The sequence below is a fragment of the Lactuca sativa genome, chromosome 6, assembly GCF_002870075.4.
Source record: "Lactuca sativa cultivar Salinas chromosome 6, Lsat_Salinas_v11, whole genome shotgun sequence".
NCBI lineage: Eukaryota > Viridiplantae > Streptophyta > Magnoliopsida > Asterales > Asteraceae > Lactuca > Lactuca sativa.
In genome coordinates this window covers 133,695,880-133,714,164 of record NC_056628.2, presented here as the reverse complement: position 1 = coordinate 133,714,164, position 18,285 = coordinate 133,695,880, and the positions used below count along the sequence as shown (strand labels likewise).

The 18,285-nt window shown below is 36.4% G+C and overlaps 1 protein-coding gene across 1 annotated transcript; it reads right to left on the bottom strand.

Moving 5' to 3' along the window:
* Positions 1-483: 483 nt before the first annotated feature.
* Positions 484-4,516, bottom strand: LOC111919230 (uncharacterized). The gene is made up of 6 exons (XM_023914842.3): positions 3,282-4,516; positions 2,866-2,975; positions 2,442-2,766; positions 1,977-2,213; positions 1,734-1,834; positions 484-995 (listed from the first exon to the last, which is right to left on the bottom strand). Exons 1-6 carry the CDS (start codon positions 4,338-4,340, stop codon positions 602-604), a joined length of 2,226 nt encoding a protein of 741 aa, XP_023770610.1. The 5' UTR covers positions 4,341-4,516; the 3' UTR covers positions 484-601.
* Positions 4,517-18,285: the final 13,769 nt, after the last annotated feature.

The window sequence follows — 18,285 nt, the reverse complement described above, 5'->3', positions numbered from 1 at the left end:
GGAATTGTAGTGAAACCATAGACACAAACTTGTAAGCCTTACATGCATTCAAGCTTATAAGTCTTGTTGAGTTTGGTCTTTCTACGAATGTGGGACTCATTCCCACATTCATCATTTTTTGCTAAATTTATTCTCAAATACCCTACTTTGAGTATCGATATCTCATTCACATATACTCCATTTTGGACATAATATATCGTTTCGAAGTCCTCGTGGAGGAGAACACAAACCCACTTAAAGTTATTTATATATACAACATATGTATATAATTATATATGTCCAAAGTTAGTAAAAATATAATTTATACTAAATTTTCCAACAAATAGTGGAAATTGGTTGCCACCATGAAAACTCAAGACCTAAAAGCCACTTCTAGAAACATGATTCCATAGCTTCACATTTGGTTATGAATCAATCTGATTTCTTTTAACAATAGTAGATACACACACAATATTACACTTACTGCCCTTTTCTTGTAGCTCATAGTTAAGTTTTAGGTATGCATTCCTTATAATAGGGTGGAGAATAATTTTACACGATAAATCCATAACAAATTCATCATATTTACATATAATTCTTTTAAAATCATAATTACGAGAACTTAGATGGGTCTAACCTCAATGCCTTGCACAATGAGCCCCTTAAGAAAAGCATCATTAGAAAACGTCAATCTACAATTCCATTTGGATTCCCATAGTTGTACTTCCATCCAGCCATCCATCCTTTGTTGTGGAAGACCTTTCTTTTTGGGGCTATTCAATGTGTTGTGGCTATTGTGATAAGCCTTACTTTTAATAATTGGGATTTGGGGACAAAGTAAATAGATATACCATGAACAATACCAATCATTCACGACTATTGGAGACTCAAAAGCAGAATGGTTCTCTTGTACTTTGTAAACAAGGTAACCTGCAAATGTTCTCCAAGAGGTCTTCATTCTGGATGTACAGTTTAGCAAAAAGCTGCTAGGAGGATCATAAGCCACTTCTCCAAATCTACATAAAGATGGTGCGAGTTACTAATTTTTCTCATTAACACATTGTGTTTAATAGAAATGCTAGAATATGACAACATATTCGTGAAAAGGATTTAAATAGTTACAATGGTTACATGTACTATAAGAGTATCCACAATACATAGATTAATGGAATGGTTGAATGATGTAAAATGTCTAGTTGACATTCAATGGGTTAAACTCAATCACAGAGAGATGCCACATTGGTGTTCGATGGATATGAACTTCGATGGCCAATGGAAAAAATGAAACTTTTTTAATATAAAAAGATTACCAAATAAGTGATTTGTTTACAAAAATATATTCCATTGAACTTTTGTAGAGTCATTGTGGAAATTAAATTGTATGAAAGGTAAATGATGATGTAGTATTTTTACTAAATTCTATAGAGTTCAATACACTGTGGATGTCTAAGTCGTCTCTTTATTTACACATTGATTTTTTTTTATGAGTGGTGAAATTTTCTTAAAATATAGAAACTTAATGAATGCTTGCGACTTTCACAATATGTATGCCACTTGAATTTGCAAATGGGAAACCCAATTTCTGCCATGCACAGAGTTCCTAAAATCCTAGGTGGTTTGTAAACCAACCAGTGAAGGGTAAATTAGTAGTTTTCTAATCAGTTGTTAACAATCTTACAGGTCTCTGTTACCCAAAAATCTTTACCACATAGGCATGGCTACAAGAAAATAGGTTGGGAGATAGAGGAAAGAACCTTGATTCGGGTGAGGACTGCCATCTCCACTCTCCTTCTTGCAAACACGATCTTGGTGAGAGCATATGAAGTTTCTTCCCATTTTTTGTCATAGAAAACCACTGTCAACGATAAATGTGTAAGTAACTGTTTTGGAGTTCTGGAGTTCTCCCCTTTTATACAGGTAGAACCATGTAGACATGAGAAATATTTGATTAAGAGTGTCTAAAAATGACGGGAATGAATCATTCATATAGGATATACCTCTTCACCATCATCAATTGGGAATCCTTTGCAAAAAATAGAGTAGAGTTCCTTCATTGTTGTCCATCGCATAATGTATTTGGAACTGTTGATTATTTCTTTATAATCACTAGGCAATTTTCGTTCCCAATATCTGTCTTCATAATCACTAGGAAACTTTTGTTTCCAATAATTTATGTCTGTAAGTGACATGGTTTGCATATCGACCTCCTCATCCTCTAGCACTTGATACTCCACCTACAAATTTACACTTTAGACTTCTATCGATTATGGAAGAAAACTCGTAATCTCTAGATGTGTCCTATTGAAAAATTTTCCCCACAAATTAAGTAGGTGAACCATAGGGGTTCTCTTAGATTAAGATATTCTTTTTTGCAACTCATCTATTTACTAAGAATGATTGAAACAATAAAAACCACATAAACAAAATGGTATAAAGGAAAAAACAGGAATTTGTCAGCTTACTCTCTCCACAGGCAGAAACTCAATGCCTTCTACTGCCAATGGAGCTCCACATTCAAACGTTATGTCAAAATCAATTCTTCTCTTGTCGATAGTAAAGTGATACAATTCAGCCATCAACCATCCATCTTTTCTTTCATCTACTAAGTACACAGTCGAAGATTTTGTCTCCCCAGCCAATATGTAATTGATGCCGAAATAGTTGTGAATTGGGTAGTCAAAATCGAACACAAGATTTACTGTATATGTGATATGTGGTGACAAAAATTGTGTTCTGACTTGTAGTTTGGATTTATAACAATATGGTATAGAGTAGTCCATATTAAATCTGCAGGAAGATGCAGCAAAGAATATGTTATTATATATACTTATCAAATTGTCTACAAAACTAGAAACAAAATGGAGGACTAGCTAGCTAGTAATTAACCTTGATTTTCTTCGACAATAATTTTTCGGAGATGCAGGTTTAATAGGGATTAAACATCCTGCTGCCGATATCATTTCACAATGTTGTCCATTCTTATTCAACCAAAAACGCTGTCCATTAAAGATCTCGATCAAGTTAGTTGGGCTGATGTAGTGAATGAGTGCATGCTAAGAAGAGATATTTTCTTTGTTTTCGAAGTTATAGTGCACTTGTGTCAACATCTAAAAGTAAAGGCAAATCAAATACATGAGCGTTGGTTGTTAATAGAGATATCGATAGATGGATTTTAACGTGGATACTACCCTTAATTAAGGTATAAATAACAATTTATAAATCACATTTCCGCACAACCACGAAATAATTATATATAATAAAAATCTAAAGTTGTTGCTAGACATAGACATAGATATAATTACCGTTTTGCCCCCATTAACTAAAATTCCTTTGGAGAGAATCATCTTTAGTTTCTCTTCAGATGTGTAGACCACAGGAGTTGTCGCACTCTTAATCAGCTCTTTATAGTCGATCTCTTGATACTCTATCGAAGGTTCTTCAGAAATCTCCTGCAACCTAAGCGCAATTTCAAGTTGTTCAACAACATGAGACATCTTTGGCCGTTGCTCACGATATTCCTGCAAACATTGATAGGCAATTCCTGAAAATGTTTCGAGTGACCTTGGATCCATGTCTTTCTTCATATCCTGAAAGATAATATCATCTAATTTCTTTTGCATGTAGCTTTGTTTCCACCTTTTCACAAAGCTCACAAAACTACCATTGTTATAATTAAAGGATAGTCTCCCAGACAGGACTTCAAATAAGACTACTCCAAAAGAGTATACGTCCGACTCTTTCGTTAGAGAATATGTATGCATATACAGAGGATCTATATACCCAGGGGTTCCTACAACATTGGTGGCAAGAAAGGTGTGCTTTTGATTAGCGGGTCCAATTTTCGAGAGTCCCATGTCAGATATTTTAGCGTTCCAGTTCTCATCAAGGAGAATGTTGGAACTTTTTATATCTCGATGGATAACTCTTTGATGTGTCTCTTTGGGTTCATGGAGGTAGCACAATCCTCTTGCAGCTCCAAGGCATATCTTGAGACGTTGCCTCCATGTGAGAGTAGTGCTACTTAAATGGCGATCAAGGCTTCCATTGGATGCGTGTTCATACACAAGGATTTTCTCACCATCCTCGTTGCAAAATCCCAAGAGAGAGATGAGGTTTTCGTGTGTATAACGGGAAAGCATCAGAATCTCTTTCAAGAACTCTGGATCTCCTTGCCCAAGTCTACGATCTAGACGCTTAAAAGCCACTACCTGTCGCCCCTTAGAGTGAGAGTATAATCCTTTGAACACCTCCCCAAATCCACCTTTACCGATAATGTTGCTATTATGAAAGTTGTTGGTAGCTGACTTTATCTCTTCTAGTTGGATTTTAAGATGCTGAAACTCCTCCAGGAAGGACTCCATATTTACAAACAATAACTCTACTTGATTATAAATAAAAACAGAAAATAAAACTATAAGGCCAATAAGTTCTGTAAACGAAAAGTTGATCGAATGGTGTTTAGAGTTTAGGTTGAGAGAAAGAGAATTGAGATAGTGTTTGATATCACGACTTCTAACATTGCCTTGTATAACAAAATCGGAATTTCACCCATTTAAATTAATGTCCCAATAATTGAGAAATTGCTAGCTGGCCGCCATAACCCATTAGCTTTTAGGGGTATAATTTATAAAAGTTCTTTTGTCTTTTTTGTCAATTATTTTCCTTATATCTGATAAATAACGATAACATATTTCTCAAATATCCTTCTATTTCCACTTAAAGAAAGTGTTTAGGAAAGAAAAAAAATATATCATCCGATTAGGCTTGCGGGAGTTGTGTCAAGCCCCTCCCCGGGTGCCCTAAGGCTTGTCAAAAACCACCCACAGACATGCTCCAAGGGGGCTCGCTGAAGGCTAGGGTGGCAATTTATGACACGAAATGGTAAAAATCAAATTGGAGTGAAATAGAAATTTGAATTTGTGTTCGTGTTCGTGACAAGTCTAAAAAACATGATGTCATGTCATATTTTTGTTACATAAAACTTTGTCGTGACAAACAACAACACAACACGATCGGCTGATTTGCCACCCCTGCTAACGACACTCGCCGGTTAAGAGAGAGAGAGAGAGAGAGAGAGAGAGAGAGAGAGAGAGAGAGAGAGAGAGAGAGAGAGAGAGAGAGAGCTTTGTTTTTTTTTTACCATTTGACCATGTTCCAACATATTCAAACTACCATTTTTTGTTAAAAAATAAAAAATAAAAGAATAAGTAGCTTTGTTTTTTTTTTTTATAAAATTCAAATATTCAATCTTTCTTGCGACCACAATAAATATCATGGTTCTAAAAAGCGCGTCATGGCGCACCTCAAGGTGTGCCATGGTGCAAGTCGTGACCCAGCCTTTACGAAAACATCCAAGACGGGTTTGTTAAGTGTGACGTCTAAATAACGTGCCAAGGCGCGTCTTATCACGTTATGGCGACTTTTTTTAAGGTGCGGTTTTTTTTTTGTTTTTTTTCTAATCGACCCTAAAATAATTGAGTTTTTGTTAACTTCTTGATACAAAATATTATTAGAACATTCTAAGAACTTGATATATTAGATAAAATTCAATAATTATATCATTTATATATATATATATATATATATATATATATATATATATATATATATATATATATATATATATATATATATATATAATAGTTGCGCCTTGAAAAATGTCATGGCTCGCCATGGCTTAACTTTGACATTGACGCTAAACCCACGCCTCATGTTATTTAGAATATTGATAAATACACACTTAAACCTCAGTATTTCATTACAAACAATATCATTATTTCTCTCAAAACATTTCTCAGTTTTTCAAACATCACATGTCTTCACCTAATCAAATATAAACCTCAAAAAAGAAATAAGAAAAAATCTTCTTACTCCAACAACACCTTTTCAACAAGTCTTTTATCATCGATTTGTTATCGACTTTCATTCGACCAACCAATCTATTCACCTCAAGTTATCATTTTTCGACCATAGCTTTATATTTTTATTCACTTCCTCATCAATATCCTTCTCAATCCCAATTCATGAAAATGCTCCAACCTCAAACAAAATTCCAACCCTAACCCATACCATATTTCTAGTCTATACTCGATCCAAATCTCGAATCGGAGCCTTTTGAGTAATTCATTTTAGACAAAAGTGCAAAAAGTTTCATATAGTATGCATTTTTCTGAGGTTTAGTCCAAACTTTGACTTTTTTGGTTTCATGGTCCTTTTGGCCATGTTTCTATGTGGAAACGGTCCCTCCAAAAATTGAAATGACTAAATTGCCCTCTTGATATATTTTTGTTTTGTTTTTTTCTATATAATTTAATGTCTTGTTAATAATAATAATAATAAAATACGGTCCACACGTCATTCTCTCTCTCTCTCTCTCTCTCTCTCTATATATATATATATATATATATATATATATATATATATATATATATATATATATATATATATATACAAACAAACAAGATATATCTTTTCTTAGGATTTTTGTCAAACACCTTGTGTGCAAGATTCATTGTGTGCAAGATTCGGAACTCCAGTTCAACATGTAATTTATTTGTAGTAGTTTCCAATTTCTAATATACAACCCAAACTAATGACAAATTTTCCTTTGTAACCTAGACTCTTAAAGATTCCTAGAAAATTGGACACTAAGATCGTTGTTATCTATAAATAGCGGTAGTTGTTGTTGGCCTTAATTTTAATTCAAGAATATCTTGTAAATTCGTGCTTGAATCATCACCCAATACATGCCTTTACTCCTTCATCCATCATCTATGACATCCCCAAATTCACGGCCAGAAAATACCGGTTTCATTTATGCTTTTAAAATAGAGTAAATTACACGAATGATCACTATGGTTTAGGGTAATTTGCATGTTTGGTCCCTAACTTATTTTTTTAACTCGGAAGGTCCCTACAGTTTGTTTTTGTTACACGTTTGGTCCATGTCTTACCTAAAAAAAAACAAATACTATTTTGCCATTGATTTTTTAATTTATTTAAATAAACACACCCCAAACTCCATTCCCCTCACCTTACCTTACCTATCCCACCATTTTTCCCTATTTAAATAATAGTTTTTTTAGGTAAGATAGGGACCAAGTGCATAACAAAAACAAAAAGTAGGGACCAAACGCGTAACAAAAACAAACAGTAGGGACTTTCCGGGATAAAAAAAATTAGTTTGGGACCAAACGCATAAATTACCCCAAACATAAGGATCATTCATGTAATTTACTCTTTAAAATAATTTCATAGTAAATCCATTGATTTAAAAGAGTTGCAGAATTTGTCCCCAAAATAGTACATGATAAAATAATGTTTATCAAAGCATTTCTTAAAGAAATGTATTTTCATTATATATCAAAACTCGGGATGTCATGTTCCGATACAGACACGAAAGCATAAACAATAAAACATAGACCTTACACAGTTATATACAACTACTGGTCTATAAACAAAAACATCTTCACAATTTCTCCAACTTATGCTCTCGTGCCACTACCTGTAATACAAAGAAACTGAGTGGGTCAGGCTTGGGAGCCTGGTGAGCATATAGGATTTTCAACCCACAATAAATAGTTATATTTAATTTCACCAACCAACAATAACCCGATTACCCATTCCCATTATCCTCACTTTACATCCCTATGACAACAACTATTACAAGGGACCTAATCTAGGATTTTCATCAGGACAGACACTACTGTAAAGGGGTTTCCTCAGCAATGAATGTCTTAAGGCAACCATGAGGGGGATAGAATACAACAAATGAACACCCAAGTTCACTACACCTACAGGTTATGAGCCTGCCAGCGTTCCACTGAACTGTCTAGAAAAGTCTGTGGTTGTCATCCATATTCTGCTGGATGACTAGATCACAATCACATCGAGGCCTCTCATCATTTTTATTTCATCACACATCACTATCTACCCATATTCTACCCAACATATTTGTAGATAAAATATACTTGTTTATATACAGCTTAAAACCTGTATAACATATTCATTCAATACTCATACCACATAACAAATAATATATAGTCACACATCACGTATTTCATAGAATATAATTCATATATTTGTATTATCAGAAAGCAACTACACACTTACTCATATCATATATCTAATACATTCATCAATACTTGTATTAACATCGTGTATGTGAAAGGGACTATGCACTGACTTGATAAGATGATTACCGGAAAACACTATGGCTCTAAAAGCAGCAACTCTTCGATGAATCCGGGATATCTTCACACACCAGGCTTCTCGCGGGCAGAGCTTCGGCTCGGAAACTCTTTTCTTCTCAAGATCTCCAGAGCTTGGGGACTTGCTTCGAGTGTCGGGATGATATCGGGGCTTTGGGGTATAACTTGCACGTATATCGAGAGAATAAGGGAGAGAGAGAAGAATTTGAGCAACTAAACTTGGCTGACCTTGTGTTCCATTTATAAGGGATGAACCCTGGATTTATGTTGGGCGTAAGTCTTTGTACGATGGGTGTACGCGTTCGTCGACATGTACGTTGGGCGTACACCCAGTACGTTGGGTGTACTAAATGGATTGGATCGATGCGTCACAGCTTCAGACCTGAGACACTCGAGTGATGGAGTTGGGTGACGTGGCCCAACTCAGCCCATGAACCATGAGTACGCTGGGCGTACTCCTGTACGTTGGGCGTATTCCACATTTCCAAACTTCTAAAATTCATATCTTTCACATACGAGCTCCGTTTTGACGTTCTTTATATCCACGCGTAGGTGAGACTATGCTCTACAACTCTTGTTTAGACTCCGTCGGCTAATTTGGATTTAACTTTTATTGTATTATTTTTAGTAGGCCGGAAAAGAAAAACTCTGTTAGAAATTCATAACTTCTTCATCCGACGTCCGTTTTCGTCTGTCTTTTCACCGTTGGACTGCTATCGACGAGATCTTTGATTCTCATTTAGATTGTTTAGTCCTAATATCACTTGATCTCTTATTCGAACTTTTGGCTGCATACTGCTAAATCATAACTTGTAACGACCGAAAAATTCCAAGCAATTTAAACTTTTCAAAAACAACCCAATTTCATTAAATTATTACAAAAAGGTTTTCAATACAATTAAATTAAAGTATTTCTAGAATCACATCACAACATAAACATGAGGAGCGGTACGATCACGCCTTCGCCTTGCCACGGTCTCCTGAAGAACCTGAAAAACATTAAACCACAACTGTAAGCCCGAAAGCTTAGTGAGATATCCCCAAAATACCAACCACATATACCATACACGCATAACATGCCATAACATATCCGATCACAGAACATCCATGCACTTCGGGTCTACTGTGTGACTGGTCCACCGCACCGGCCAACAGTCCACCTGGTCCACCCTCCGAGTCTAGCCATATACATCGAGTCTGCAGTGTGATTGGTTCGCCCGCACCGGGCCTTCAATCCACCTGGTCCACTCTCCGAGTCTAGCCAAATACATCGAGTCTGCAGTGTGATTGGTCCGCCCGCACCGGACCTTCAATCCACCTGGTCCACTCTCTGAGTCTACAGTATGACTGGTCCGCCCGCACCAGACCTTCAGTCGGCCTGGTCCACTCTCCGAGCCTCGGCACGTCTAGTCCGCCCTCTTGGGGCCTACAGCCTATCCGGACCACTCGCTGGGCCTTCGGGACAACTGGTCTGCCCTGGGTATCTTGGCCTACAGCACAAAGCAGGACCCGCCTCAACCCAACTCCAGTCCAAACAGCCATGTGCACATGAACATACAATCATATAACAATTCACAGTCAACAAACCGATCAAACAGATCACATAACATATCATCATCCAAACCAGGATACCGACCTAACCGGTCACTAGCATAGCATCACCCTACATCTCAGGATACCGGCCTCAACCAGGTCTCTAACATATACCATCCTAGCTACTAGGATGCAACATATCAAAGCAATATCATAACAACAAACACCCGGATCTCAACCAGATAAAGGGCCGGCCTTGGTGCCTTAGACCCTGTTGATATAGTGAGGATAACTCACCTCGCAACTGCCGACTGAACAGATAAACCCAAGCTACTCCAACCACTGATACGATCTCCAACACTGACCAACACCAAGACACTGAACTCAAAACAATATTCAACAATTACCAAAATGCCCCTGGAAAATAACTGGTCAACCCTTGGCCAAAGCCAACCCCTGACTGAATCTACTCGTCGAGTCATCCCAATGACTCGCCGAGTCCACATACACATAATCTCCCCCATCCGCGACTTAACTCGCCGAGTCACCCCAAGACTCGCCGAGTCCAGCAACTCTGAGTCCTTTCTCACTCGACTCACCGAGTCACAGCTCAACCAGAAGAAACTTGGACCTCACGACTAGACTCGTCGAGTCCAAGAACAGACTTGTCGAGTCTAAGGCTATCTTCAACCTACTCGTCGAGTTGTTCTTCCAACTCACCGAGTTCCAGACCATCTTCAAGCAACTCGCCGAGTACACCTTTATGACTCGCCGAGTGCCTCTAGATCTCATCCCAAACAGAACCTTCCAGGCCATGCAATTGATCCAAAACGTAGATCTAGCCTCCTAAAACCCATCCATCACGTAAAGTGGCAAACTTTACGTGAATCCAAAGAGATCTAGGCATTTTACACTTTAGGGCTAGGGTTTGGGACATGATGGCTTCACTAATCACTCAAGAACAGGGACTTTAACGCACTTTAGACCTCCTCCACTCCAGATCTGAGGTAGCAACCTCAGATGTACTCTTCAACTCAAGATACCACAAGCTAAACCTCCCACACATTCCAAGAATAATGAATCTAGAAGAGTAACAGCCCAAGAACGAGATAATACCTCAAAAGGAAGCCCCAACATCAATGAAATCCAAATCTAAGCAAAGCCCCTTGCTCCAAGCCTCCTAACTCTCCAAACTCTTCCTCCAATTCTCTTCTCCAAGGCTCAATTGCACTCAAAACCTTCACAATCGCGTTTCTAGGGTTTTCTGGACTTCAAGGGAAGGTAAGGAGGCTGGGGAGAGGATATAATGTCCTTTATATAGGGCTCATCCTCCGAAATTAGGGTTTTCACCACTCAGCGCCAACTCGCCGAGTCCAGCCGCCGACTTGCCGAGTCGGCCTCTTAACACACGACCAAAATCGCGACCCTACTCGCTGAGTCCACTCGTGGACTCGCCGAGTCCACGAGTGGACTCGCCGAGTTGCCCTTTCCAATTTACTCTTTTAGCCCTTCAACTTTACTCTTGATATTCCGGGATGTTACATAACTTCCTCATATGAAATCAGATTTAGATGTTCTTTTCATGCATGCTCTCAGTTTAACGAACTCTAAGACTTTTGTTTAGGCTGCTAAGATAAAAATTGTTGTATCATAAATTCACTATTTACGTCACTCAGTGTCGTACTGGTTCTGTCGCGAAACTTCGACAAGTCATAACTTCTTCGTTATAACTCGGATTTCTGCATTCTTTATATATTCGGAATCCTTGTTAAGATCACTACCTCTTTATGTATCGATATCGGTTTTATCTAACATTTTATTTTCACGCTTATTTTTATTCTTAATTCATTTAAGCCACACAATTAAGCATAAAACACATAATACTCAAATAATACATTCTTATTATTTCAAAATGAGTTACAAAGGTTAACCTAGACTATTACATCAACATTAATGCCTAGCCGAGAAGCACGGGCGTTACATCATCTTAAACAGCTATCATGCCGGTTTGTTTCTGATCATCTCACTTCATACCTTGAATTAAGATTAGGTTCTTAACGTGTGTAAACGTTGCTAGTCAAAAGAAAATGTTATGGGTGGATGTCGATAGAGACGTAAAGTAGAGAATGGTTAGAGGCTGATTATAGAAGCACTATGAAAATTGATAGAACAAAAAAAGACTTTCATGTGTATAAATTATCTTCAGAGTATAACAAAAGTGTAGATAATTATATTTTTGGACACTTTGAGAAAAATAAAAGAACTTTCAGGAAAATAGGGGAATGAAGAATGAATTGGATTCATGTAGTGATTAAAGAACAAAGAACCATTTAGAATCAGCTTTTGGGAACAAAAAAACCTAGATAAACTCAAAGAAAAAACATATTACTTTGCAATAGAGCTAGGAATCAGACTTGTTTCACAAAGCAAAAGCTTTAACCTACATGTGGGTGTCTTTGAATTTAGTAGTGATTTAGCTAAACAAATAACCACACCAGGTTGCATTACAACAATGTTTAAGAGAAAGATACATAACTTTTTCACAATTTTCGGCTTGATACAAGAGATAATGTGATGAAGTTCGAATGGCTTTGAGAAGAGAGAGAGAGAGAGAGAGAGAGAGAGAGAGAGAGAGAGAGAGAGAGAGAGATGAAGTTTGAATGGCTTTCAATGTGTGTGTGTGTGAGAGAGAGAGAGAGAGAGAAAGAGGTCTAAATTTATATTTAATAATTATTATTATTTTAAAATGTGAAAGAAAAGTGAAAATTAAATTCTTTAAGGATATAATAGTCTTTTTCGTTTGGACAGGGATGAAAACTGTAAGTAAACTAACTTAAAATGACAACCAACCCAAAAAAATCAATGTTTAGACTAAACCTCATAAAAAATACATAGGAACATTTTTGCAAATTTGTCTATGATTTTATTAAAAAGAAATTGATGGCTTAAAACCATTCAACTTTGTGTTATACGGTAATTTATATGTTTTTATATATAATTTGTCATTTTAATATAGTTTAACATGTAATTTATCAATTTTATATTATGTGGCATTTGTACTTATATACTACATAAGTTGGATATGCATTTAATGAAGTATTACATACAAAATATTCAAAATAATACGAATCAAATCACAATAAAATTTTATCCAACAAAAATATTAAAATCATAATGATTTTAAACAAAAATGTGATAAATAAGCATTCATCCTACTCTAATTGCATATCATCACTTGAAAAAGTTAGATATGCATTTAAAGTAAATTGTTTTCATGGATTATATAACTAATATTTTAAGACACTTCATTCTTCATTTGGAGGACACGGGTACAATTTGAAGGATGGTGTCTTTTTGATGATTTTATAGGTAGTAAAAATTTATTCGATCTTTTCACTTTTGACCGTTAGAGATAATCGTTTGGTTGAGCTTAAAGAACGTATCAGATTCGGTCAAAAGTTTAGTAATCATAAAAGTAACATTAGGTTTTATTCATTTGCCCTTAATGAAATACTTCTTTTACATGTCAATGATTTTCTATTTCCATAAATAAAATAGACTTTTTAGATAGACGTAGCTGGTAACCAGGCAACAAGTTGCACTGCTAACGCTTTTTAGATGATAAAACTGATTTTTTAATAACTACACCCATGGATCTTGGATCATAACATTAGTTGAAGACAACTCACTAAGAACTCATCCAATTTGTTTGCACCATCATTTTGTGAATCATCTTCCAAAGGCACAATGTATAAATCCTCCGATATGGATAAATAAGTTCTAATGAAAGTGTCATCCACTACAAATGTTTCAGCTTGTTAGAACAAGGAATACCTATGATTGGCATAAAATAACCGGTGTAAGGAGTCACTGAAATTGGAAATAAATCAAAAATCGATGTCCTACAGAATATAAACATATATTTTTTTTAAATATTAAAGTTTTTTTTTTTTTTTATTTTTCATATTGCACTTCTATCTCCTTTAATGAAAAAATAAGATACATGGTACAAAAGCTCTTTAAAACTAGGCACATTACACATATTTAAATTCTCTCACTTGCAAGTTTCACTTTAATCTTGTTGAATTCATGCCTTATTGCAAAACATATTGATGTGTTTAAATATAGTCTTAAATTTATAAAAAGGAATACAAGTGGGCTATTACACTACTAGGCAAGTGCACCCAATCGTATAGTAGTGTAGTTGAGGTAAAACCGGATTATCGAACTCTATGGGAACGATATTGAATCAATATTAGATGATTTAATTATTAGTTGAACTAAGTAGTAAATTGAATTGAGGAAATTTTATTATGAGACTGATATTGCCATATTTATACACATTTTAGACAATATTTTAATACATTTTGCTTAATATTTTGGTTATTTCCATAGATAAGTGGTACTTATAAGATTAAAATTGTATTTTGCAGCTAAAAGGAGCATTCTTGAAGAACAATTACTAAAAGCGACAAGTGATAGATTTTGGATGCTTGGAGATTTAAAGAAAAGAAAACCCACGAAAAAAAGCTGAAGACATTTCGTTGACTTCATTTACACGACGTGGCGTGGACAATTCTAGAAAATGAGTACACGGAAAGTCGAATACCTTGATGGATAAGGATTCATCCAAATTCACGACGTGGAGTCCTAGTCCACGATGTGCAGTTCAGAATCTCAAAAAGTATATATATCCTTGGTGATTTACAACTTGGAGAGGTTGGTTGGACATAATATAGTTTCCAGGGTCGTTTTTCAGAGGAAAAAGAAGGCAGACAGTAAGGAAGAAGAAGAAGATTTACTCTATTCTTAGTTTCGTACATTACTATGTCTTTAATCATGAAGTGTACTTATTTGATTGCTTCTATGAGTAGCTAAATCTAGCTGGTTCTATTAGCTAGATGAAGCTGGAACTCATGGTCTGGTTATGCTAGTATGGATTTTCTAGTTGGTTAATGGCTTGTGTTTGATTGTTTATACCTAGCATGCTTAATTTGATATTAGATTGCTTTAATTAATATTTTGTGTAGTTTAGTGACCATTAATCTGCATGAATTTGATTACCTAGTAATTTAGTGACCATTAGAGTATTAGAGTTAAGAACGAACTAATCTTAGATATGTAATTTAAAGTACTGAATTTAGATGTGTTGGAGAACACATATTGTGACCATAATTGTGTTTGTTAACTAAATCTTACATAACTCCAATCCAATCTAATAATTGATTTTGTGTTAAATTATGTATGACCATGTATAGCTCTACATGAATTAATTCAATATTAGTAAATTTAGACTTCAATTGCTAATAATACATTAATTTGTAACCAACGAGAATTTTCATAATTAATAGCTAAACCATAGAGGGAAAGTCGATTCGAACTAACAGAAGTGTTTTTAATATTTGGTTGAATAGTTGTTGAGAATTGAAGTTTTTCTAAACTAACAAAATTAGATAAAAACCCTTTTACTTTTGCTTAGAATTTTAGGTTAATTTAATAGTGAGTAGGTTAAATAAATAATCTCGTTCCCTGAGATCGATACCCGACTTCTGTGCTATACTTTTTGCTAAAGGGTACACTGCCCTAGGCCGAATAGCTAGTAGAATAGTAAGTAAAACGCAAACGGAGAATCGAATCAAGCGAAAAAACTAACTAGAAAACAAAAAATTGAGTACATGAATAATAAAGAACTACTTTCATTTAGACTTAAGTCCCCTTACAATTATGGTTGATTAATATTAAGTAGAAGTAATATTAGTTATGGTTCAATGATTCCTAAGTTGATTACATCCCTTAGTTCGTTCATTAATCCTAATGATACAGCCATCCCTAAATCATGCTATAATTTCATAATATGTAGAACTTAATCTCAATGGAGGTAATAATTAACTCATGCACAAAATGGTCATTTAATGAAAATTCTCGTTACTAAACCAACCCAAAGATTTGGTCAATCACTAATCAAAATTATCAATGGTCACGAACAACTATGATTCAAGCATAAACAATGTCCCTCTAAAAGTTGCAAACTTAGCAATAAGCTACAAGTTAACTTTAAAACATATGGATCTTTGATTAAGAAAACATAATAAATTAAACACTTAAGCAAGGAGATTCTCGAGTGTGTTCACTCAAATCTATGGGGTCCGTCTCATGTGAAGTGTCATGGTGGATGTCAATACTTTGTGATTTATATCGATGATTACTCAAGGAAGACCTAGGTGTATTTTCTAAAGACAAAGGATGAATATGAAGTGTTTGGGCGGTTCAAGGAGTGAAAGCCGACGGTTGAGAATTAGACTAGGAACCATGTCAGGTCACTCAGAATAAAAAATGGGTTGGAGTTCTGCTCTGTTTCGTTTGACAACTTCTACAAAATAGAAGGTACAGTGAGGCATCACACTGTACGGCTAACACCACAATGGAGCGGAGTGGCAGAACGGATGAACCGAACACTAGTGGAGCATGCTCAGTGCATACGATTATCTGCTGATTTATCGGAGCAATTCTGCGCGGAAGCTGTCAACACTTCTTGTCATTTGGCAATTAGATCTCAATCAAATGCAATTGAGTTTAAGACTCCTCAAGAGGTGTGGTCTAGGAAACCCTCTAAGAACACTGGTTTAAGAATGTTTAGATGCTCTGCTTATGCTCATGGGAATGATGGTAAACCGGAGCGTAGGGAAATGAAGTGCATATTTCTAGGATATGCATCTGGAGGGAAAGGACATCATCTGAGGTGTATAGAAGAACAAACTCCAAAAGTCTTTATTAGCAGAGATGTGACCTTTGAATCTGTTATGTGTAACTAGAGAAGAGGTGGTACAAGTGTTGCGGGAAATGATCAGGATGCTATCCAGAAGGTGCAATTTGAAACAAAAACCCCACACAATTATGTGACAAATGAGGAACAACAGGGTGGCATGGAACAGAATAGATCTGAGGAATCCCTTATTCAACCCAGGGAAGAAGTGTCTGGTGATGTTGGTGCTAGGAAAGACAATGTGAAGAAGCTTCTAGAGAATGAGTTTGTGATAAACGATTTAGGAGTTGAAAATAAGATAACAAGGATGGAGATTCAGACTTATAGAAGAGCAGGATGGTTATACATTTCTCATTACTTTGAGAAAGTCTTACAGTCGTTCGATTGTGATCAGTCTAGACTTGTTGGTTCTTCTTTGGTGGTTTGAGGTAATCTGGGAAAAGCTTATTGGTATGTGGTCAAGTGGATCTTGTGACACTGGAAGGGAACGCTTGATGTTTTTTTGGTGTATGATGCAAATGCACAACATATGGATTTGGTTGGATTGATATACTTGGGCCATGAAAGTGGTCTGGAGATAAGAAGATCATTAGAGGTTGGTCTTGTTTAAAGTCTTCTTTTAAAGGTGGAGAAACCTATCATGCTCTATGATAGGTTATGTTTTCAAAATTTTGGTGCCAAGGAGAATCTGGAAGATATGGTGACAAGGTCATTTCCCAAAGAGAAGTTAAAGCTTTGCTTGGACATGTTGATGCTTGAAGGAGGTAAGCCCATTCAGAGCTTAATAGCAGGAAGGGAGAGGAAATTTTTGTTTCAGGTGGAGTTCAAAGGGTCAAGGTGGAGATTGTTAAATGTGACTCGAGCATTTGGATCATGTTCATGGATCATTTGGAGCACTTGGAACTCAATGGAGCACTTGAGTTTCATGGAGCATATGACAAAGGAATGTATCATTTGACCAAGGAACGAATCAAGTGCCAAACAAACGGATCGTACAGAAGGGGGTTTGGAGTATCTTGAAGAGGTTTGGAGCACTTGGGAGTGATATAGAGCAACAAGGGGACCTTGTTGCGCCATATGCTAAAGGGATGGGCCAAAAAATATGTTGTTGCGCCAAGGGAATTCCCTCTTGTGCCATTATGCAACCTCTTGCGCTATGAGGGGTTCCTCTTGTGCCATGACGATTCCTCTTGCGGCATCGGGTACTCCTATTGATCCATGGAGTATGCTCTTAAGCCATGCATGGGCTTGTTGTGCCATGTATGTTCCTGTTGTCCCAAGGTGGTGTTGTTGCTCCAATCTTGATGTTCTTGTGCCACACTTGAAGCCTGTTGTGCCATCCATACACTTGTTGCACCATCTTGGTGCCAGTTGGTCCATCTTGGTCCTTAATGAGCCAAGTATGCTATAAAGTCCTCTATGATGCTCAAGATCGTCAAGGATGCTCAAAATATGGTATTACTAAAGGATTACACCCTGTTGTGCCACCATGATGCGCCATTAGTGTTCATGATGCGCCACTTGTACACCATGATGATTCACTATGGCACAAGGTGAACCATCATGTTTGTTGCTGATACAAGACATGGAAGAATGTTCTAGAAGATGTTGCATAGCGAAATATGATTGGCTGTCACCATTCATGGACCTATGGGTCAATGGACTTGGCCCATTAGGGTTTTAGGTCTGATCCCTCAAGTATAGATAGGGATGTATGCAGGGTCATCTGAAGAGTCTAGTGTCTTGTATCTTGTATCCTTAGTGAGTAGGACGAATCTCTTGTGAATTGTACTTATAACC

Coding starts and splice junctions, on each gene's coding strand:
- LOC111919230 (XM_023914842.3), bottom strand. CDS start 4,340: ATGGAGTCCTTCCTGGAGGAGTTTCAGCATCTTAAAATCCAACTAGAA. Junction 2,976..3,281: donor TAGTTAATGGGGGCAAAACG/GTAATTATATCT, acceptor TTTAATGGACAG/CGTTTTTGGTTGAATAAGAA. Junction 1,835..1,976: donor CAATTGATGATGGTGAAGAG/GTATATCCTATA, acceptor TATCGTTGACAG/TGGTTTTCTATGACAAAAAA.